The 23,096-nt window shown below is 37.5% G+C and overlaps 1 protein-coding gene across 6 annotated transcripts in view; it reads left to right on the forward strand.

Annotated features, from left to right (window-relative positions):
* Positions 1-712: 712 nt before the first annotated feature.
* Positions 713-23,096, forward strand: part of MAPK9 (mitogen-activated protein kinase 9) — a gene marked incomplete at both ends in the record, with an annotated part of 37,615 nt that continues 15,231 nt past the window's right edge. For 3 of the 6 annotated variants that reach the window (XM_079703894.1, XM_079703893.1, XM_079703895.1), the window contains 4 exons: positions 713-837; positions 13,216-13,345; positions 15,836-15,894; positions 18,524-18,662. In XM_079703894.1, the coding sequence (XP_079560020.1) occupies positions 716-837; positions 13,216-13,345; positions 15,836-15,894; positions 18,524-18,662 (450 nt within the window). The remainder of the gene's footprint in view (positions 838-13,215; positions 13,346-15,835; positions 15,895-18,523; positions 18,663-23,096) is intronic. The other 3 variants (XM_079703891.1, XM_079703890.1, XM_079703892.1) reach the window with 1 other exon arrangement.

The following is a 23,096-nucleotide window of genomic DNA, read 5'->3' on the forward strand; positions in this document are numbered from 1 at the left end:
GCTGTCTGTATTGAAGCTAGTGATGTAGGGTTTGGGGAATGTAGGCCGGCTCCGGGACCACCTCACAAGGTAGGAGCGCACTCACGAGCATCCACGGCACACACAGGTGTCACTAGGCCTCCAACACCCTGTTCTTTAACTTACCACTTTTACGATCACTTTGGCATCAGACTTGCTTTCTGGTTCATCACTTTAACCTGAATTTGTGGACACAGCAGAAGACTGGTCCATTTGTTTCTCTGCATGAATGAATTGTAGACATGTTCATTTTGCAGCATCTCCAGAGTGCCTCCATATCTGGTTGAGACAGCACGGTGTAATCTGGTCCCACAGGAAGCAATCTGATGAGAATCACATAGTGATGTAGTCTTGTCATGGCTAATAAAAATGTACAAATTCTTTTCTCCAAAGGTTGTTATTTCCTAATCCAATCCCTTAAGATGTGGTCATGCAGGGTCTCAGAATTCCTTCCTTTCATGATAATCTTGTACCATTAAAATGTCTTTGCATTTTTTGCATGTTGCTTAAGTTCAGAACTTGGTCTAACTGAGTTTACCAACTTACAGCCACATTGTCTTATATACCAATAAATCTGAAACACTATTAAGTGAGCTATGCATGTATAATTTCAGTAAGAATGCATGTTCATTCTGTTTCTCTTTCAAGGAATCTGACGACTGTACCAGCTCTTCGGAATATTCTATGACACTACATCATGAGTGACAGTAAATGTGATAGTCAGTTTTACAGTGTACAAGTGGCAGACTCAACTTTCACTGTCCTAAAACGTTACCAGCAGTTGAAACCAATTGGCTCTGGAGCCCAAGGAATTGTCTGGTAAGTATGGTCTGTTTCAGTAGTGTAGATTGAGTTTTTGTTGTAATAAAAACTTAATAGATCTAAGTCGTCAGAATGTAGAAACACTGATGATAAAAAATACCCTTTTCTTTGCTATAGGTTTATAAGCTAAATTGAATCAACCTCTTGCTTTAGTTACATATAGTCAGATTGTAGGATACAAGCTCAAATTCTTAGAATGCTGCGTAAATTTAAATAGGTAGCAATTTTTCTTTTTTCTTTGTTTCTTTTCTCCTTTTTTTTCTTTTCCATTCCCCCTGTCATTATGATATTAGAGTAATAGGTATGACAGTGAGTTGTAACAGACATTTGGAGTTTTATTCATTTCTTCATCCTGGCCACCTTCCCCCCCCCTCCCTCTTTTATTCCCAATCACTCCTATTCATTTCTAGGCGCCGTCATTGCAGTGCCTTGCCCTTCATTGGCAGGATGAGGCCAGTCAGTGTCATTATCACCCCATGGATTAACCAGGAAGGGATGCCGTATGAGGGGTTGGGCTGGCCGTCTCTTCCTTGGTGTCTCACTTCAACTATGTGTCCAGCCCAGAACGTCAGAACCGTTGGTCTGACCCTGAACCTTAGTCTCTTGCTTGGTAAGACAGTCAGCTGCCGCGACATCACTGGCCAGCTAAAGGTAAAGTTTTTCACATGTTTTCTAGACTACAGTTATCAGCACTTCCCAGGCTTTTTATCCCTTCGTTTTTTGGCAAAATCTTTTCTTCTTTTTTTGGTTAGTAAAAACAAGATTGTCTTTGCATCTAAAAGGAACTGTGGTAAAGCTAAACACCCAGTGATTACAGCTTGTAGGTAAAGGGGATTCAAGATAAAAGAGAACTCTTGTATGGTCTGGTAGGAGAGTTTATATTTTTATTAGAGATGTTGAGTTTAGAGAATCTGCATCAGTGGTTAGTAATTGATCCTCTGTTGTAGAGATATGTGATCAGGGAAGTTAGTTGTTTTATTCGGCTCAGGTAGTTAGAGGCCCTGGAAGCTGAGAGGAGATGGTAGTTCAGAGATTCCCAGAAAAACTAATGAGGGGGAAGGGGCTGTTTGGAAGGAATGCCTGGCTTGCATCTAAAATAGTGGTGATCTTAACTTCCAATTGATAACATGCTATATTGGTACTTAAATCCAGTGTGCCAGGAAAGTTTTAAAGTGAATGGATGGTTCATATTAGGATACTTTGATGTTAATAAAAAGTTCTAGACAGTAAAATATTCTTTTGATTTATAACCCATCTCTTATTTGGAACTGGATGGTAATTTGGCATAGGGAATTAAGCAAGACTGATATCAAGGACATTTAATGTAATAACCACATTAAGAGCTTGACTGGAAATTCATAATTAATTGTATAATGGAGAGCTTTACAAGGCTTATACAGTTAAAATTAATGACTTCATTACAGCATGGTAAATGACAATAAAATTACATGCTACTTTAAAAAATACTGTTTTTCAGAGATTAGTTTTGATTTCCAGTTTTCACATACTACTTCCCATCTTTGTTTTTTAAAGACGTGTTTAATAATGAAATTACTCATTATGGGTGTATATTTTTCATTAAAAAAATTCTAGTTTTGAAATGAAAGTTCCCAAATAAACAGTTATAAGCTAAACCTCCTCTGGTAAAAGCAGCGGTAGAATTATAGGATGGAAAGTTCTGAATTTTTAAAGAATTTTAAACACTAAGAGTCCAGAAATAAACCCATACATCTGTGACCAGTTGATTTTCAAAAAGGGTGCCAAGGTTATTCAATGGGGAAAGAACAGTCTCTTCAACAAATGGTGCTGGGACAACTGGATACCCACATGCAAAAGAATGAAGTTGGACTCCTACCTCACATCATGTAAAAGGTTAATTCAAAATTGATCAATGACCTAAATATAAGAGTTAAAACCATAAAACTCTTAGAAGAAAACAAAGGGGGAAGCTTCATGACTTTGAATTCTTAGAAATGACACCGAAAGCATGAGCAACAAAAGAAGAAATTGGACTTTATCAAAATTAAAAATTTTTGTGTATCAAAGAACACTGTCAAGAGAGTGAAAAAACAACCCACAAATGGGAAAATATTTGCAAATCGTGTATCTGGTAAGAGTCTAATATTCAGAATATAAAGAACTCCTACAACTCAACAGCAAACAGACAAACAACCCAATTTATTTATTTATTTATTTTTAGGTAAAAGCATCTTTTTTCTTTTTTAAATTGAAGTATAGTTGCTTTACAATGTTGTGTTAGTTTCTGCTGTATAACAAAGTGAATCAGCTATACGTATACATATATCCCCTCCTTTTTGGATTTCCTTCTCATTTAGGTCACCACAGAGCACTGAGTAGAGTTCCCTGTGCTATACAGTAGGTTCTCATCAAACAACCCAATTAAAAAAAAAAAAAAAAAAGCAGGCAAAGACTTGAATAGACATTTCCCCAAAGAAGATTTATGGCCAATAAACATATGAAAAGATGCTCATTGTTAGTCATTTGGGAAATGCAAATCAAAACCACAATGAGGTACTACTTCATACCCACTGGGTGGCCATAATCAACAAATTGGAAAATAACAGAGGTTGGCAGGGATGTGAAGAAATTACAACCCTCCTACATTGCCAGTGAGAATGTAAAATGGTGCAGCCACTTGTGTAAAACAGTTTGACAGTTCCTCAACAAGTTAAACATAGAATTATTACATGACCCAGTAAATACCCCTAGATATATTCCCAAAAGAATTAAAAACAGATGTTCAAAAAAGACTTGTATACAAATGTTCATAGCAGCACTATTCTCAATAGCCAAAAGGTGGAAACAGCCCAAATGTCCATCAATAAATGAATGGATACACAAGCTGTGTTTTATACATACATGGAATATTATTCATAAAAAAAAATGAAGCACTGATATATGCTACAACATAGATGATCCTCAGAAACATGCTAAGTGAAAGAAGCCAAACATAAAAGGTAGTATTATTATATGAGTCCATTTATGTGAAATATCCAAAGTAGGTAAATCCATAGAGAAAGATGCAGATTGGTGGTAACAAGGGCATGGGGGAGAGAGGAATGGGGAGCAGCTTCATAATGGGTATGGAGTTTCCTTTTGGGGTGATGAAAATCTTTTGGCGTTACTTAAAGGTGGTGATTGCACAACACTGTGAATGTGCTAAATGCTACTGAATTGTTCACTTTAAAATGGTTCATTTTATGTTTATGTGAATCCCCCCTTAATAAAAATTTTTTTGAAAAAAAATGTAAACTGAAGGGTGCCTTAACTTAAGGATATTTGTCATTTTTAATGGATATTTAACCCCTGATACTACAGTGTTATATGTAATATTTTCATGTTATATTATGCATTAAAATATGTTGTCATTTTCTTGTAACTTAAGTTATATATTGATATAATGTTAACTGTACTTTCACTTAACTCTTAGTATTTTCATTTAAATAATTTTATGACAGTTTTATTAACATTTGTAGGAGCAACTTTCACCTCACATACATGTAGAGGCTAAAATTTTAACACCATCCTAAATTTCACATCTTGCAAGCCCCCATTTCCATAGCCTGAATTTTGATTTTAAGGAAGGATCAAAAACTGGGTTTCACCCTTTTCTGCTCAAGAAGGAAGTCTTCGAACTGATTAAAATAGCTCTTAATGAGCCTCTTGCACAGCTAACAGTTTATTTTGTGATCTTTGATGTAATTATTCACTTAACTTTGTAACCCAAGCCAGTTGTTCATTACCAAATCAAAACCTTTTAGTTCGGTTAACTTTACTGATGCATGGAAAAGAGGTTAGTTAACTTGATTCAGATTATTGATACTTTCTTTTAGAAATGTTTGTGCAATTATGAAAATTATTCTTAGACTTCTGGGATGTTTTCTTTTGGCTTTTAGACGAGGTGCCGTCACGAGAGCTGGGCCTAGATGATTGGAGACCTGGTTTCCATTATTACTTTACTGCTACTTTCTACCAGAGCCTGTGCTGGCTTCCTCTCAGCCGGGAAGGTGGGTGACTGCTCCTCACCTTCCTTCTAGGCTTGAGGCTTCGTGGTCCCATTGAACTGCAGCAGTGGTGGTGCAGGCAATGGTAGTCCCAGACTGACAAGAGAGAAACTTTTCCCGTGATACTTCCCCCACATGTCTTCAGAGGATTTTTTCCTGGCTCTGTTTTGCACAGAGTCTTGGATATTGGTATTATGCTTTAAGGTCCTTAAAAGAAAAGTGTTCTTTTTATATGAGGTTCAAGGAGAGGATCTTTTACCTTGTTCTGCTGTGTAGATAGAGCAAGAAACTATGAATGGTGCCAGTCAGACTCCTTTCTTCCTCATCAGTGATGGAAGGGCTTGAGTATACCCACCATCAAGCCCTAACTTTTAGATAACTTCTTATCTCCAATGGTCCCTTCTCTGCAAATAAGACAGGTTCTTTCCCATGCCCATCACTTTTGTCCCCACTGCATCTCCTGGTTGGAGTCTCCTTTGAAACCCTGCTCTTCTGTCCCTGTCCTGACACTATCCCTGATCTTTTGAGACTTATCTGTGGAACTTCAGATAATCTCAGCTCATGCTTGGAATAGAGCCTTCTCTCTGATCGAACCAAAGAGTGTGTGATTGGTTTGATTGACGCACATGCGCGCGCGCGTGCACACACACACACACACACACACACACTCCAGAACTATAAGATAATAAATTTGTGTTTTAAATCAGTAAATCTGTGCTAATTTGTTATAGCAACAATAGGAAACTAATATACATGTGTTTTTACATTTTTGAGAAGTAAAATATCATAGCAATAATGCATGGTTTACAAAACTTGTTAATCATCTATTTAAACTAGAGCTTGATAAAGATATAGGGACAGGTGTGCAGGTACACCAAAGTGCAGGTATTGTTACAGGATTAAAAGGAGGAGCTGGGATCCAAATAAAATATTCTGACTCCGAACTTTGAATTGTTTTTACAGTTGTCTGATTTATTTGTTTCTATGTTTTTGTTGTTCATTAAAACTGTTAGTAAAATAATTAAGAAGTTTTAAAATGTTTATCATTTGAAGTATTTATAAAATTAAGTTATTAGTAGAATTAAGTAATTCAAGGTTTTAAAGCTCTACGGGGAAAATGTGTGTACATTTCTTTCATATATATATATATATATATATATATATATATATTCACTTTTTCTCTCTCCTTCTAAAATCTCAAGTTGTTTAACCAAAGTAGTAAGGACTGTTTGTTTTACGAAACAGTTCTACGAAGTGCTTAACTTTTTTTTTTGCTTTTATTAAAAAATTTTTAAATTGAAACATAGTTGATTTACAATGTTGTTAATTTTTGCTGTACAGCAAAATGATTCAGTTATATGTATATATGCATTCTTTTTTTAAAATATTCTTTTCCATTATGGTTTATAGTAGAGTATTGAATATAGTTCCCTGTGCTATACAGTTGGACCTTGTCATTTATCTATTGTAACATATAATAGTTTGCATCTGCTAACCCCAAATTCCCACTCCATCCCTCTCCCACCTCTCTCCCCCTTGGCAATCGCAAGTCTGTTCTCTATGTCTATGAGTCTGTTTCTGTTTCATAAAGGTTCATTTGTGTCATATTTTAGATTCCACATATAAGTGATATCATATGGTATTTGTCTTTCTCTTTTTGACTTACTTCACTTAGTATGATAATCTCATTCCATCCATGTTGCTGCAAATGGCATTACTTCATTCTTTTTTATGGCTGAGTAGTATTCCATTGTATATATGTCCCACATCTTCTTTATCCTTTCATCTGTAGATGGACATTTACATTGTTTCCATGTCTTGGCTATTGTGAATAGTGCTGCTATGAACATAGGGTGCATGTATCTTTTTGAATTATAATTTTCTTTTTATATATACCCAGGAGTGGGATTGCTGGATCATATGGTAGCTCTATTTTTAGTTTTTTGAGGAACCTCCATACTGTTCTCCATAGTGGCTGCACCAGCTTACATTCCCACCAACAGTGTAGGAGGGTTCCCCTTCTCCACACCCTCTCCAGCATTTGTTATTTGTAGACTTTTTATGTGTATATTTATTTATTTATTTATTTATTTATTTATTTATTTATTTATTTATTTATTTATTTATTTATTTATTTATGGCTGCGTTGGGTCTTCATTGCTGCGTGCGGGCTTTCTCTAGTTGCGGCAAGCAGGGGCTGCTCTTCGTTGTGGTCTGTGGGCTTCTCATTGTGGTGGCTTCTCTTGTTGTGGAGCACGGGCTCTAGGCGGGTGGGCTCAGTAGTTGGGGTTCGCGAGCTCTAGAGCGCAGGCTCAGTAGTTGTGGTGCACGGGCTCAGTTGCTCCGCAGCATGTGGGATCTTCCCGGACCAGGGCTTGAACCCGTGTCCCCTGCATTGGCAGGCAGATTCCTAACCACTGTGCCTCCAGGGAAGTCCCTTGTAGACTTTTTAATGATGGCCATTCTGACTGGTATGAGGTGGTACCTCATTGTAGCTTTGATTTGCATTTCTCTAATAATCAACAATGTTGAGCATCTTTTATGAAGTGTTTTAAAAAAAAAGTGTAATATTAGATCTGACAATGCTTAGAAGTGACAGTTACAACCTTAACCTGAAATGGTTGGTATAGCTCTTATTCCTTTTTGCTTCCTCTAGTTTTGTACAAGCATGAATGTTGGCCTGTTTTATACTGTTTTGTTTTCTATTAGTATATATAAATAACCATAATGTCCGCAACAAAATTTTTGTGATAAAGAAGATATATGCTATAAGGCATAGGAAGGCTATGATTCAGGAGAATTGACTTCTAAGTCCAGCTCAGATCCTCATAGCAGTAGTTCTTAGTGACCTTGGGCAAATCATTGTGTCTTCATAGTTACACCTCTAAAATGTATAGTTTGGAACTTCTAATTTAAGATGGTGGGTCAGACACCTAAACCAAGAGACAGGAGAGCAGTAATCAGTGGATATGAGAGCATTTAACAAGTTTCTGCAGAGGAAGTGAGAATAAGTAGATAAGACATTTGCCACAAAGAAGAGAACCTATCTATAGTAGTACTCCAAAGAGGCTGTGAGTATACAGATGCCAGATACAAAAAACGAAGATGAAACGATGGCTAGAAGCAGGGATGTTAATTAAAAGTGTGTCTATGAAACAGTTTTGCTAGTTGGCTCCCAACATTCCCACCCCACCCCCATGCTCAGCATTTGCCCCTAGAGAGTGAGTAAGTAAATGAAGAATTATTAGGCCAGTATCTGGGGAAGGAGAAGCCTAGTAAGAGGAGCCCAGGATTTGGGGTGTTCTTTCCCTTGAGGGCATTTGAAAATTCTGGAGTGGGCAGCTGAGAGACTTAGAGTCCTTTGGACTGCTTTGTGGGGCTATAGGAGACAGGGATTGGAGTCCAGGGCCCTCTAAAGGGGCTTAGTGAACTTCCTTTGCTTTAACTGGGTCCAATAAAGGGCTGCATCCTAGAAGTAAGGATGAACCAAAAAGAAACCGGCCCTTGCAGGAACTGCCACTTAGCTTCACATCATCTCATTTGCTGAACCCAAAGTGAGGTGAGCCCAAATTGCTAGTGCCCCCAGGTACCCAGCAGAAATAAATGTAAATTCTACCTGGAGGAAGATAGCGTCATACTGGATATCAAATTATTTATAGATAGCAAACAGTTTTGCAAGTTCAAGGTGCAACACATAATCAGAAATAACTAGTCACACAAGGAGATTGGACAACATTCACAAAATCCAGCACAAACAACAGAGAAAAGAAACAGATCCACAGGGGTTATTGGCATTATTGGATCCAGACTTCCAAAGAGTTATGATGTTATGTTCCAGATGATAAAAGACAGTATGAAAAATTTTTGGTGGAAAATGAAAACTTAAAAAAACTAAATAGAAATTATAGAACTATAAGACGTAGTAATTGAATTATGAAGTTAATGGGTGGGTTTTAAAGCATATTAGATATAACTGAAGAGAGAATTGTGATCTGAAAGATAGGTGAGGAAAAAAGTACCCAGAAAGAAGCCTGGGGAGACAAAAGGGTAGAAAAATATAGAAGAGAGGATGTATTTGTTTTCTATTGCCACATAACAAATTACCATAAACTTAGTGGTTTAAAGCAAAACAACAACCATTTATAATTTCATAGTTCTGTAGGTCAGAAATCTGGGTGGGCTTCCCTGGGTTCTCTGCTTGGCATTTCACAAGGCTGAAATCAAGGTGTCACTGGACTGGGCTCTTATCTGGAGGCTCTGGGGAAGAATTTGCTTTCAAGTGCATTCAGATTCTTGGCAGAACCCAGTTCCTTGCAGCTGTAGGTCAGAGGTCTCCATTCCATTCCCTTGCTCTCTATCAGCCAGGGGCCACTCTGCTCCTAGAGGCTCCCACATTCCTTCTAATGTGACCCCCTTTCCATCTTGCAGGCAACAACATGTCTAGTCCTTCTCAGGATTCAGATCTCTCTGACAGTCCCCTCTTCCCACCAGCCAAAACAAACTCTGCTTCTAAAGGGCTCTTGTGATTGGATTAGTGCCCCCCCCACCCCTTCCCTTGTGATCTCCCTTTTGTTAAACTTGGCCCTCTTGCAGGACACAGGGTCGATATACTACAAAACAATCAAATGCCTAGAAATTGATAGAACAAACCACTTCAGAAAACAGTTTGGCATTATCTACTAAAATAAACTATATGTAATACCACTTTTAGCTATCTACTCATCAGAAATGCATGCCCAGAACCATGTACAAGAATGTTTATGACCATGTTTTTTGCTTGCAAACTGAAAACAACCAATGTATCTATCAACATTATGTCATGTAATCATAACAAAAGAATATTATAGCAATGACACAGAATGAGTTATAGCTTCACACAACAACGGATGTACCTCACAAATATAATGTTGAGTGAAAGAAGTCAGACATAGACAGTTTCAAAACCCAGGCAAAAATAAATGATGCAGGGGCTTGAAGATACATGTTTAGCTGGTAAAAGCAAGGAAGTGATTATCATAAAAGTCAGAAGTAGGGGACTTCCCTGGTAGTCCAGTGGCTAAGACTCCGTGCTCCCAATGCAGGGGGCCCAGGTTCTATCCCTGGTCAGGGAACTAGATCCCACATGCCACAAGTAAAAGATCCTGCATGCCGCAATGAAGATTGAAGATCCTGCGTGCAGCAGCTAAGACCCAGCACAGCCAAATAAATATTTTTTTTAAATTATAGTATTAAAAAAAAAGTCAGAAGTAGTTATCGTCTTTGGGGGGCAGGAAGGATAGTGATTAGTGGGGGGGAGCGCTTTGGGGTTGTTGACAAAACATGGTTCTTTGTAATAAATCATTGAGATGAGGAACAAAAAAAGAAAGCAAAAGAATGAATACCAGACAGGCATACGCCTTCTCACCAACAGCACTCAACTTTGGAAATCATTGGAGCTCTGAGAGAAAATTGATTTCGAGCTTAGAAGACAAACTATCAGTCAAGGATAAAGGAAGAGTAAGGTAATTTATCTTCCATGCCCTTTTTTCTGAGGAAATTCCTTGAGAATGTACTCCAACAAGAAGGAATACAAGAACGTGTAACACCAGAAGCAGTGGAAGGCAGAGAAAAGAAATCCCAGGGCGATAGGTACACAGCAGGCCTTGAAACCCCAAGAAAAATGTCTTCCCCCAAAATGGAATAGATTCCAAACAATAGATAATGTGAGTAAGAAGGTAGGAAGTACTAGTGGCAGGCTCTAAAGAGGTATATTTGTCTTCTCTTAATAAGGAAAAAAAAGTTTATTAGAAACTTGTGGTAGAAAAGTTAGAAAAAGTCATGATCTAAGTATAAAACAAATTTAAAGCGGCATGATGTTTGAGAACTTATGGAATGTTAGAAGAGAATCCATTTAACCTTAATGCTGGAAACAATCACATTCTCTTATGAGTGGCAAGGGTCATGTGATCTTTAGAAATGAAATGTAATCCTCGCTCTGAAATTAGTAATGTTTACGTGTGTGCACATACATACATACACTCTGCAAGTTGATTTTCAACTTTTAGACACATCCTAAGGAAGAAACACAGAAGATTTAATTATAGAGATTGAAAGATGTGTTATTAAACTTGACCATTTAAGACAGAAATTGGAGGAGAAGAGATTAGAGGGCTGGAGGAAAAAGGAGATGAAGTATAATATTCTCATTTTACATAATGAGGAGCAGGAGGTTCCTTTGAAAGTTGATGCAACAAGTTTAGGCATGTTATTTAAAGTTACAAGGGTGACCAAGGGAAAAGTTAAAAATAACATGAGAGGGCTTCCCAGTGGCGCAGTGGTTAAGAGTCCACCTGCCAATGCAGGGGACACGGGTTCGTGCCCCGGTCCGGGAAGATCCTACATGCCGCAGAGTGGCTGGGCCCGTGAGCCATGGCCTCTGAGCCTGCGCATCCGGAGCCTGTGCACCGCAACGGGAGAGGCCACAACAGTGAGAGGCCTACGTACCGCAAAAAAAAATAATAATAATAAAATAACATGAGAACCAAAAACTAGGAGGAGTTGGGGGTTTCAACTAAGTGACTAAATCCTCAGTTTTCATAATGGGGAGCAAATAGCTAATTTCTGAAGTTGATAAATGAGGAAATAGTGATAAAAGCATATTCTTTGGAGTTGAGATATTACTAAAAGAAGTAAAGCCAGGAATAACTGAAGGTAGCTCCTCCTGGAGTTGGAACTAGGAATGGGGAAGCATGAGTCCGCTCAGATATTCAGAATTGGTCCATTTGGCTCATTGGACAAAAACTTTTGAGACCAAAAAAGGTGTGTCTGTTTTTAAATTCTCAAGACTGAGAAATATATATATATAAGTACAAATCACATGTGTATGTATTAATTAATGATTTGTTTCACAAATAGATTTATTTTTAACATTTTATAATCCATATGAATATTACATTTGCATATGGGCATGTGATTTTAATTAATTAATTTATTTTCTTTATTATTTTTTTAGCTCCATCATGTCCTAGTTGTGGCACGCAGGGTCTTCATTGAGGCATGTGGGATCTTTCCTTGTGGCATGCGGGCTTCTCTCTACTTGTGGCCCATAGGCTCCAGAGCGCGTGGGCTCTGCAGTTTGTGGCACGTGAGCTCAGTAGTTGTGGCACACAGGCTTAGTTGCCCCACAGCATGTGGGATCTTAGTTCCCCAACCAGGGATCGAACCCAAGTCCCCTGAATTGGAAGGTGGATTCTTTACCACTGGACCACCAGGGAAGTCCCTGGGCATGTGATTTTACATCTGTGTATACATGAACACATAATGTGAACTGAATTAAAGAAAAAGTAATTCCAAAGTAACATGAAGCTTCTAATAATTCTTAACCAAATGCTACAGCAGACAGCCTTCAATTTAAAAAAGTTAAAATTGAATTAAGTTTGGGTTTTTTGGCAAAAAAAAATTAATAGAAGTGAATAATGTAAACAGTGTTATAAACTGAATAGAATAAATAAATAGAAACAGTATTTTAAATGGTGCTTAGGTTCTCAGATGGTCTTTAGCAGCTTTTAACCCCTGATGAGGAGCCAAAAGGTAACAGTGACAGCAATCATACTGTTAGTGCTAGCTTGAAACTAGTACAGAAGGTACTCAATTTTTCCTATCTATTTTCTGGAGGAAAATCAATCATAAACTTCAGCTGGGAACTTGAGATTCTGGAAACACAGCTCCTAGAATATTTTATTTCTTACCATAGTAGTATGAGGAGGTATTTCTAGCAGAATTTTATGTATAGCAATTGCTTATGTTAGGGATTTTGTATCTTGGGGATTTACCATGAAGTGAGATTTTGGCTTCTGTTTTCCTTTTATATTCTTACATCTGGGAAAAACACAATCAATCAAAACTTAGATTTATTATATCCATCTCATTAGTTCAAACCATTTTCTCCACTGTGATACTCCAAAATATACTTACATTTCATTCTGTGATACCAGTGACTTTTTTTCAACTTATTGGCATATTTAAACTGAAGATTTTGTTTCCTGAGCAGTCTTACATGCTCTCTATTAAATTACTTGGTTCTGAACATAATAATCTCAACTAATATAATGAGACGTCCATGTGCAAAGGATTGCTGAATCCCATCCTAGCTTCAGCTGCCATGGTGGCGCCTCTGCGGAGGAGTCCGTTCGTCCTGCACTCTTAGCCAACTCACCTTGCTCTTAATGTGCAGAAGTACCAGAGTGGAAGCAAGCAGATTTTTCCTTATTTGTTATTCATTTAAAAAGATAATACATTGAATGTACATTCTGCATTGCTGTCTATTCCAAGATCATCCTAATGGGTTGCCTATTATATTTCTTAATTATAGTGCTGCTTTTGATACAGTTCTTGGGATAAATGTTGCAGTCAAGAAACTAAGCCGTCCTTTTCAGAATCAGACTCATGCAAAGAGAGCTTATCGTGAACTTGTCCTCTTAAAATGTGTCAATCATAAAAATGTAAGTTATGTCTATGTTTCCTCTAATACTTTAACGTTGTCAATGCTGTCATAATCATCTGGGTCTTTGGAGATACAATGAGCTTAGACCTAGGGTAAACTAGTGATAAAAATACTATTTAAATGGTTATATTTTACTGACAGAATTTTTAATCAACATTGGGGATATTGAAGTCAGCAAGAGGCATCATTGTCCATAGACATTTAGGTCACTCAGCACAGATGGGAATGTCAAATAACCTTGTAACCATTTGGTTTTCACTGTTTCCCTGTGTATAAAATGGCAACAGTATTGACCTGGCAAATTGAAAAATATCCAAATACTTTTTAGAAAAACGTTGTTCTATAAGTAGCTTTTACATATTCACATTTATTTAAATAAATGTTATTAGATGATGTTATATTCAAGATAGTTGTACTTGGCATCTCTACAGAAATCAAAGCATTGTAAGTTTTAAGGAAAAACAGTATATCTCTAGAAAATGAGGTACTCAGGCCCATTTTATGTTCTACTACTGATGCCTGAGCATTATTTTGAACCTGATTTTGATAACCTTGCCATGTTATAAAATTATAAAATGTTAAGTCTGGCAGGGGCTTTGGAGATCCCCTCCCATGTGACCTCTTTTTGTTACGGGGTGGGGGGGATAAGTATTTAAAAGTACACTCAACTCTATATGGCTCCTTTTGTTGTAACATTTATGCTGGATTTTTCTGGTGTAGGGACATTAAACACAAAACTAAGATAGGTTCAGTCTTTTGAGTCTGTGGTTTGAGTTTGTTTTTAAATTCTCCAATGCATGCTTTATTTTACAGGTTTAAAAAAAAGTAAAAAAGTTTTTTTCTCAGGTTACAAAAAAATATGTTTATTATTTTTTTTAATTCAGACAGTATAAACAAGAAAGAAAAATCCTTGAATCCCACCACCCACAGGTCACTATCATTAACATTTTGGTGAGCGTTCTTGTACATATATGTACACACATACATAAATAAGCTCAGTTATGTTATTATGCATCCTGCTTTTTCCCTAGTGGAATGTTGCTAGATCTCATATACATTAATGAACATAGATATAAACCATTTTTTAAATGGCTACATAGTACAGATGCACAGTAATTCATTTAACCAATCACCTATTATCAGATTTTTAGATTGTTTCCAGTGTTTTGCTATTATAAGCGGTGCTGCAGTGAACATCCTTATACATTGCATCTTTGCACGCTTGTCCAGGTGAATTCCTTGGCCAAGATTGCTGGGTCAAAGACTATGCACACTGTTAGTTTTAATAATATATACTGACAAATTAACCTCAAAGAAGACTGTCAATTTTACACTTTTATTGAGTATCTGAGTATGTCTTTTATTTCAAAATACCCCAGAGCTACATACTGTCGATCTTTTGTTTTACCTTACCAAACTGATAGATGACAAATGATACCTTATTTTTATTTGTGAGGTTGATTTTCTTTCCATATCTCTATTAGCCATTTATTTTTATTCCTTGAGAGTTTGTTTTTCATGGCCTGTGTCCATTTTTCTCTAGGACTGTTGGTTTCTTTCTTATGCATTTATAGAAGATCTTTGTATATTAAAACTGTCAACCCTCACTTCTTTTCCATCTGACCTAATTTAGGTTGTTTTTGTCATACTGATTGTTGTTGTTGTTGTTTAACATAATCAAATCTCCTAGGTTTCCTGTCATGCTTAGAAAAGGCTTTTCTACACTAGAATTTTATAAATGTTTATTCATATTTTAATGTTTCATGGTTTCATGTTTTAGATTTAAATTTTTGTTCCATTTTGAGTTTATCTTGGTGTAAAGATTGAAGTATGAATCTAGTTTTTTTTCCCCTTGGCTAGCCAGCCACTCCAATCCTATATACTGAATAATTCATCTTTCCCTCAGTCATTTGAAATGATTGAGGACGTGTGTTTGATGCTCAAGCAGCAGAATTCATTGTTTAACCATTGGGGTGCCAGGACCAAGGCCTGTGGTGGGGTCAGTTCTTGAATCCTCCTTACGTAAAGGTAATGTAAATAGGTAATGCTATGAGGCATTTCATCTTTATCATACCAAAAATATAAGCTTAGCCTTCACATTTCAAAACTTTTTAGAAATTTGAATATTGTATTTAAGTTTTCAGAGTTAACATATTGCTTTATTTAGTGTTTTTCTACTTGTAATTGCTACTTTTTTATGTTCAGAGCTAGAAAGACATTATGTGTTAAAATTCTATAAGTTACTGGGGACACATAAAAGTGATTTGATTAAAAGTGCATATTATTTCCAAGATGAGAATCCTGATCATTTAGCTTTTTTCAAATGTTGTGTAATAGAATGTTTTGGTAAAAGCAATAACAATAATAATAAATACAAAGCTCTGCTGTGATTTTTTTTTTGTAGTTTTAATACACTTTAATGTTAAACTTAATTTTTATAATCAGGTAGAGTCATTTGACATGCTGAGATATAATTTTCTCTTTTCAGATAATTAGTTTGTTAAATGTGTTTACACCACAAAAAACTCTAGAAGAATTTCAAGATGTGTAAGTATAATTTTTGTTCGGCAATACACTGCTCATCAAAGACTGAAAATTTAGAAAAGAAAGTAACTGCTTTTTTTACTTAGGAAATATAGGTGAGAACACATTTTTAAATGATATCCTAGCCACTTTCTCTGTGGAAGAGAAATATTAAGGAAAATGAATAATAATATTCAACTATTTGTGCCTAGATGGTTATCATTTCTACAACAGATAAAGGATGACTGAAAATAATTCTTCAGAGCAGACAGTGCCATTAATGCTGGTGATTTCCTTTACTGAAATATAAAATATAACATGTTTTTCTCTAGTCCCCTGAAAGCCAAATTGTAAGGTTTAGGTGTTTATAATTATTATTTGAAATGGGTAAGTCATTAAACTTCCAAAATCTGAAATAGAATTATCTTAGTAATGATGAAATGAGATATTAATTTATTATTGAGATATAATGCACAACTTTATCCTAAATTTATTCGTGTATTCATTCATTCAACAAATATTTGATTGCCAGGAATTCCCTGGCAGTCTGGTGGTTAGGACGCCATGCTTTAAGCCCGCAAGCCACACGGTGAGGCCAAAAAAAACAAACAAACAAATATTTGATTGCCAACTGTGTGCTAGGCACTCTTATTTTTTATTTTTTATTTTTTTTGCGGTACGCAGGCCTGTCACTGTTGTGGCCTCTCCCATTGCGGAGCACAGGCTCAGTGGCCATGGCTCACAGGCCCAGCCGCTCCGAGGCATGTGGGATCCTCCCGGACCGGGGCACGAACCCGTGTCCCCTGCATCGGCAGGCGGACTTTCAACCACTGCGCCACCAGGAAGCCCTAGGGACTCTCTTGAACTTGGCATACTTTAGTGACCAAAACAGCAAAAATCCCTTTCATTTTTTAAGAATTGCAGGTGGTCATATTTCTTCCTAGAGCTTTCAGGAAAGCCAGGGAAGATAGACAGTCAACATAACAAATAAGGAAATGATGTCATTCATTAGGATGTGTGGCAAATGTTGTAGAAGAAATGGAGCTAGGTAAGGGGGATCAGAAGTGCTGGGCGTTAGGAGTCCGGTTGCAACTAAGTAGGGTAGTTAGGGAAGGACCCCACTGGTTTGGTGACATTTGAAGAAAGCCTTCAAGGAGGTGAGGAGGTTAGTCCTACAGATATTTGGAGGAAGGCAGTATCAAGATAGAAGGAACAGGCAGTGTCAAGGAGCAGAAGGGGGAGTGTGCCTGGTGTGTTCTAAGAACAGCAAGAGCCAGTGTGGCTGGGTCAGAGGAAGCAGAGGAAAGTTGAAAAGGTGGGCTCAAAGAAGTGACAGGGCCAGACACTGCTGGGCCTCTAGGCCATTGTAAGGATTTTCCTTTACAAGTCAGTAAGACTTTCAGCAGGAAGAGTGAGCTTATCTGACTTATGTTTTAAAAGAATAACTTTGGTTTCTGAGTCGAGAACCCACTGTTAGGGGTAGGACACAGAAGACCAGTCAGGAGGCTATTGCAGCAATTCAGGTGAGAGATTATGATGGCTGCATTTAGACCAGAGGGGTGATAGTGATGGTACAGGCAAGAGATAGGATGCTGACGCTGTTTTGAAGGTAGAACCCCAGTGTTTGCTCCTAGAGAGGATGTGTGGTATGAGAGAAAGAGGAGCTGAGAACAACACTTGGATTTTTGGCGTGAGCACCAGAAGGATAAAAGTGCTCTCAACTGAGATGTGGAAGGCTACAGGAAGAGCAGATTGCGAGGTAGGGTAGAATCAGGAGCTCAGTTTTAATTCAAGATGTCTATTGGACATCCAAGTGGAACTGTGAAATAGGCAGTTAGATAAATGAGCCTGGAGTTCAGCGGGGGGTCTGGGTTGAAGGTATTAATTTGGTAGTTGTCAGTCTATAGATGGTATTTAAAGTTCTGAGACCAGAGACCAGAGATCACCAAGATTGTAAGTACAGTTAGAGAAAAGAAGACCAAGGACCGAGTGCTGGCACTTCAACAGTAAGAAGCTGGAGATAGGAAAAGGGCACAGTCAACCAGGATTGTAGGACTGGCCACTGGATTTAGCAACACGGAAGGCCGACATGGAGGCTTGAGGACAGTTTCAGCAAAGTGGTGGGGGCAAAAGCCTGATTAAAGTGGGATTAAGGAAAAATGGGAGAAAAAATTGGAGTTGATAAGTATAGACACCTCTTTGGGGAGTTTTTGCTTGCATTGGGAGCAAAAATATAGGATGGTAGCTGGTGGGGGAAGTAAGGTCAAAAGTTTTCTTAAAATGAGAGCAATAACAGCGTGGTTTCTATATTGGTAACAATGATCCAATAGCAAAAATGTTTAAATATAGGAGAATTTGAATGTTTGAGATTCTATTTACTATGATATAAAAATTGTTTTATATTTAACTTGAGAGGCATTTTGTTGTTGTTTTTATTTTTATTTTTTGAAAAGTTTTACAAACTTTCATTATACATTTGCTTCTTTTCAAGATACCTTATAAATGTTTAGGGAAAACAAGTTATCTTTTTACTTTAGCCAGTGCAGTGACTAGGTGGTAAGTTATTACTATTTCATAAAAATTCTAGTTTAATAACCATAAAGGAATTTTGGATAATTTTCATGTGTACATGGCTGATCATTTATTTCCTCAGGTATTTGGTTATGGAATTAATGGATGCTAACTTATGTCAGGTTATTCATATGGAGTTGGACCATGAAAGAATGTCCTACCTTCTTTACCAGATGCTCTGTGGTATTAAACATCTACATTCAGCTGGTATAATTCATAGAGTAAGTAGTGATACCATATTGTTTTGTTTTGTTTTGTAATCACAATCATTTTGTTGTCATAATCTCCAGTTACAAAAGAACATAATATTTTTAAAAAATTTGTCAATGTTGAAAATCCAAATAAACTATGGGATCATGTTACTCTTCCAAATATAGTTGAGATTAGAAGACATTTGTGGAATGCCTGGTTTGCCTGGGTGCATGTGAGCCACCCTGGATGCAGGCATGAGCCAGCTGTTCAGACTAGTACTGCAGAAAAATACTTCTTTTTTTTTTAAGTTTTTATTTGAAAGTAACTTAAAACTTAGAGAAAAATTGCAAGAATAGGACAAAGAACTTTATTCTTTACCCAAATTTACCTGGTATTAATAGTTTTTCCATATTTGAAATCCCATTTTTAGTGAGCAAGGAATTTGGATTTGGGGTGGGGGAAAGTTAGAGGCCAAGTAGTATATGATACAGTTGCTTGAGAAGTCTTACGTGAATTATGGCCCAAGTGTTCATTGCTTACATCGTAAAATTCTACCACTCCAGCATCCCAGCCATACTGGTGGGAGCTTTTGGAAAGGCTCCAGGCAGACCTCTAGACTAGGCCAAGGCTGGAATTTGAATGATGGTGTTGCCTGTCGGGGTACATATTTAAAAACCAGAGAGATATTCTCTAAGCTGGTTTTATGAGTTTTTGTTATTTTCTTCACTTGTACCGCTGTGTGAGCAGATTATGATAGAGTTGTGTTTTTCTGTTTGGTTTTTTGTTTTTGGGTTTTTTTTTAGCAACTATAATGTTGAGTGAGACTAGAGGCAGAGATAGTTTTATTGAAAACATTCTTAGCATTCCTTAAATTATTACTATACTAATTTTGTTGACAGACTGTCTTTCAATATTATGTTTCAACAGCAAGAAGTTGTATTTTCTCTGAACTGAAATCGGTGGGGGGAAGAAGATAGTGAGACAAAAACAATGAAGCCTTTTCATACAAAAAAGAATAGAGAGATTTTTGATGGTGTAGTAGTAATAATTCTTTTGGATCTGTTGGGTGCCAGGAAAGGCTGTTTCCATCACAGCCACTGAACAGAGGCCTAACACAGTAGCAGAGCCCACCAATCCAGAGAGGGCCAAACTCTTGCCCCTTGTGAGCATGAGGCCTGAGGCCTGAGTGAGGTCTGCAGCCTGAGGCCAGTCCTGGCCCTCCCAGTGCCTGTTGGGGGCCTGGCACAAAGATTCCTGACCAGTCTTAAGTCATTTAAAATACAGCCTTTGCTGCCGCCAAGTGTTCAGTTTAAATTATATAAATACTGTTGACGAATTCGCTTTAAAAATAGTAACACTAGTCTTTTTAATTAAAAATAAAGATTCCCCAGCATAACATTCTATTTCTCTTCATAAAATAGTCACAGACCTTTATATAAATTAAGGCACTCTTAATTTCTCTTAAATACATTTTGTATTAAAGTCTTAACTGAGAATAAGTTCCCAGATTATTAGGCTTCATTATGTTAGGCCTTATTAATTTTGTAAAAGGAAACAGATTGCCTTGCTTGTATCTCCCCTCTTGGGCCCAGACATACATGGGGAAGCAATATCCTCCCGTTTTAGGGGGCCTTGTAAGAGCTGCAGCATGCATGTGCCTGTGTTAGGTGCTGTTCCGTCCCTGCGGTTTAGGCCCATGCCTGCAGACTAGAAGGTCCAAGGAAGTTTTGGTTTGCCCAGCATGATTCCGCCAACTACCTCTCCATCCCATTTACCTCCCCACTGGATCTCCCTCCCCTTATCTTATGCCCTCCTGTTCACACATTTGTGGGTCTGCCAGACTTTGTGTCTGCTGTGAAAGTACCACGTGGTCATTGTGGGAAAGGTAGATAAGGCACCTGTTTGCACACCCACCACCCCTCCAGGTCCCAAGAGGTGATGAACCGCAGTTATCCCTTTAAGCCTGTTAACGGTTTTCTGTGAACTTTTCCTGTCCTTTTTTCTGTATACTATACCATAGGCATAAATACACACATTCGGTTTCACTTACTAAGATGGTTTCGTTCTAAACATAAAATTTAATTACTTGAAAAATAAAACACCTGTAATCCCACCAATTTTTACCTTGTATAATTCAAAAAATTGAATGGAAGTCCCCAGCCCTCCATTGTCACCTGGAGGAGGCCAGTGATAGCAGTTGGGTGTGTTTCCTTCCTAACTTTACACTGACACATTTTCTTACTGATGCTAATACTAGCATATCTGTCTATACTTACGTCCTTTTTAACTTATATTTTTCAAAAACAGGATCATCTTGTACATATATTGTTCTGCAACTTGCTGAATAAGTTGGTCGATCTGTTTTGTATTTTTATCAAGGATCAAATAATTTTACAAATACTTACTAAAAAAGAGCCCCCACCTCCTCCCTCTTATTTCTCTCTCCCCAGAACAAATTCTTTCAGTTCTTTTAGCTGTTATTTTGGTGTTTATCTCCATATCTTGAAATAATATGATGAGATCTCTGTTTGTTGATCTTTCTTCAGTTTGGGACATAAGGTACTGATTTAGCTCTTTTTCACCAATCGTGCCCCTCACCTGCCACCTTTCCTGTCCCCCTGTCCTCCCAGTATAGTTACAATGTAATTGGTTTGGATCAGTGTCCATAGTGTGTTTTACGTCATCGTGACCCTATAAACGCTTTTCACAGCTAAGCCTATGTTTACACCATGATTATATTTCTTTTCCTTTCAACTTTTTGTCCCTAGAGTTAACAACACTTGTCTTTTATCTGTTAGAGTTTTGGTCTTTTTTGTTTGTTTTAAGGAGGGAGCAGTTTTCCACGTCCTTATTGCTAATTAAACCCTAAGGTTTCTACCAGGTATCTAAGTCTTCTCTCACTGCATCCAAATGTCTTAGCTGTTCCATCACCTTGATAGTCTCCTGGCGCCTCAGCCCTGCTCACATCTGGACTGGCTGCCCCCATACCTGATGCAGAGACCGTATCCTGGACCTCGCTCCAGCATTTTCCTGGGGATTTCCTTCACCTGTCTCTGGAGTTGGAGCCCGCTTCCTGATCCCCATCTCTCCTTTGTTTTGGTGGGACACATCCTCCAATAGCTTCCCCAGAAGTGGTGCATGGGAAGTAAAGTTTTTGAGGCCTCAGATAGCTGAAACTCTTTATTCTGCCCTCTAACATGATTAATAATTCGGTTGGATATAAAATTCTTAGTTACAAATCAGTTCCCCTCTAAGGTGTAAATACAGTACCCTGTTGTAGTGTAGTGTTGTATGGCTTTTGAACTTCCTAATGCCATTCTTATTACTGATCCTTTGCAAGTGCCCTGGTTTGGGTTTTGTTTTATCTCTGGAAACATTTTTTAAAGTTTCTTTATTTCTTATATTCTGAAATGTTAGGATGATATGCCTTGATATGGAAATTTTTTTCGTTAATTGTGGTGGGCACTTGGTGGGCACTTCAGTCTGGAAGAACATGCCATAGAGTTCTGGAAAATTTTTTATTATTTCTTTCAGAATGCCTTCTTTACTGTGTTCTTTATTCTATATTTCTCTGAAGTACCAGTTAGTTGGAGTTCTTTTTTATCTTTAAAAGTTCCTTTTTATAGCATTTAGTTCTTTTTTTTATTGGAGTATGGCTAATTTACAATATTGTGTTAGTTTCAGGTGTACAGCATAGTGATTCAGTATTTTTTCAGATTACATTCCATTGCAGGTTATTACCAGATAATGGGTGTAATTCCCTGTGCTATACAGTATTTCCCTGTTGCTTACCTACTTTATATATGGTAGTTTTGTATCTATTACTCCCATACCCCTAATTTGTGTCTGTTAATTTGTATCTGTTAATCCCATACCCCTCTTCCCTCTCCCTTTTGTTAACCACAAATTTGTTTTCTATATCTGTGAGTCTATTTCTGTTTTGTATATATATTAATTTGTATCAGTTTTTAGATTCCAAGTGATATCATATAGTATTTGTCTTTCTCTGACTTATTTCACTAAGCATAATATTCTCTAGGTCCATTCATGTTGCTGCAAATGGCAGTATTTCATTCCTTTTTTTATGGCTGAGTAATTCCATATACACACACACATACCACATCTTATTCAGTCGTCTGTTGATAGGCGCTTGAGTTGCTTCCATGTCTTGGCTATTGTAAATAGCATTTTGTTCTTCTTGTATGGAGACACTGTCATCTCTACAAGGCTAGAATTTCTTTGAAGTTTGTTTTCTGGGTTTTTCTTGTTTGTTTTTAGGCACGCTGTGTGGCATGTGGAATCTTAGTTCCCCGACCAGGGATCGAACCCATGCCCCCTGCATTGGGAGTCTTAACTACTGGTCTGCCAGGGAAGTCCCTTTGAAGTTTTCTTATTGCTGCCTGGAGTGTTTTTCTTTCCCCTGAGGTTTTGTTTTGTTTTGTTTTATTTGTTTTAGTGCATTT

The sequence above is a fragment of the Hyperoodon ampullatus genome (genome assembly GCF_949752795.1).
Source record: "Hyperoodon ampullatus genome assembly, chromosome: 4".
NCBI classification, from domain to species: domain Eukaryota; kingdom Metazoa; phylum Chordata; class Mammalia; order Artiodactyla; family Ziphiidae; genus Hyperoodon; species Hyperoodon ampullatus.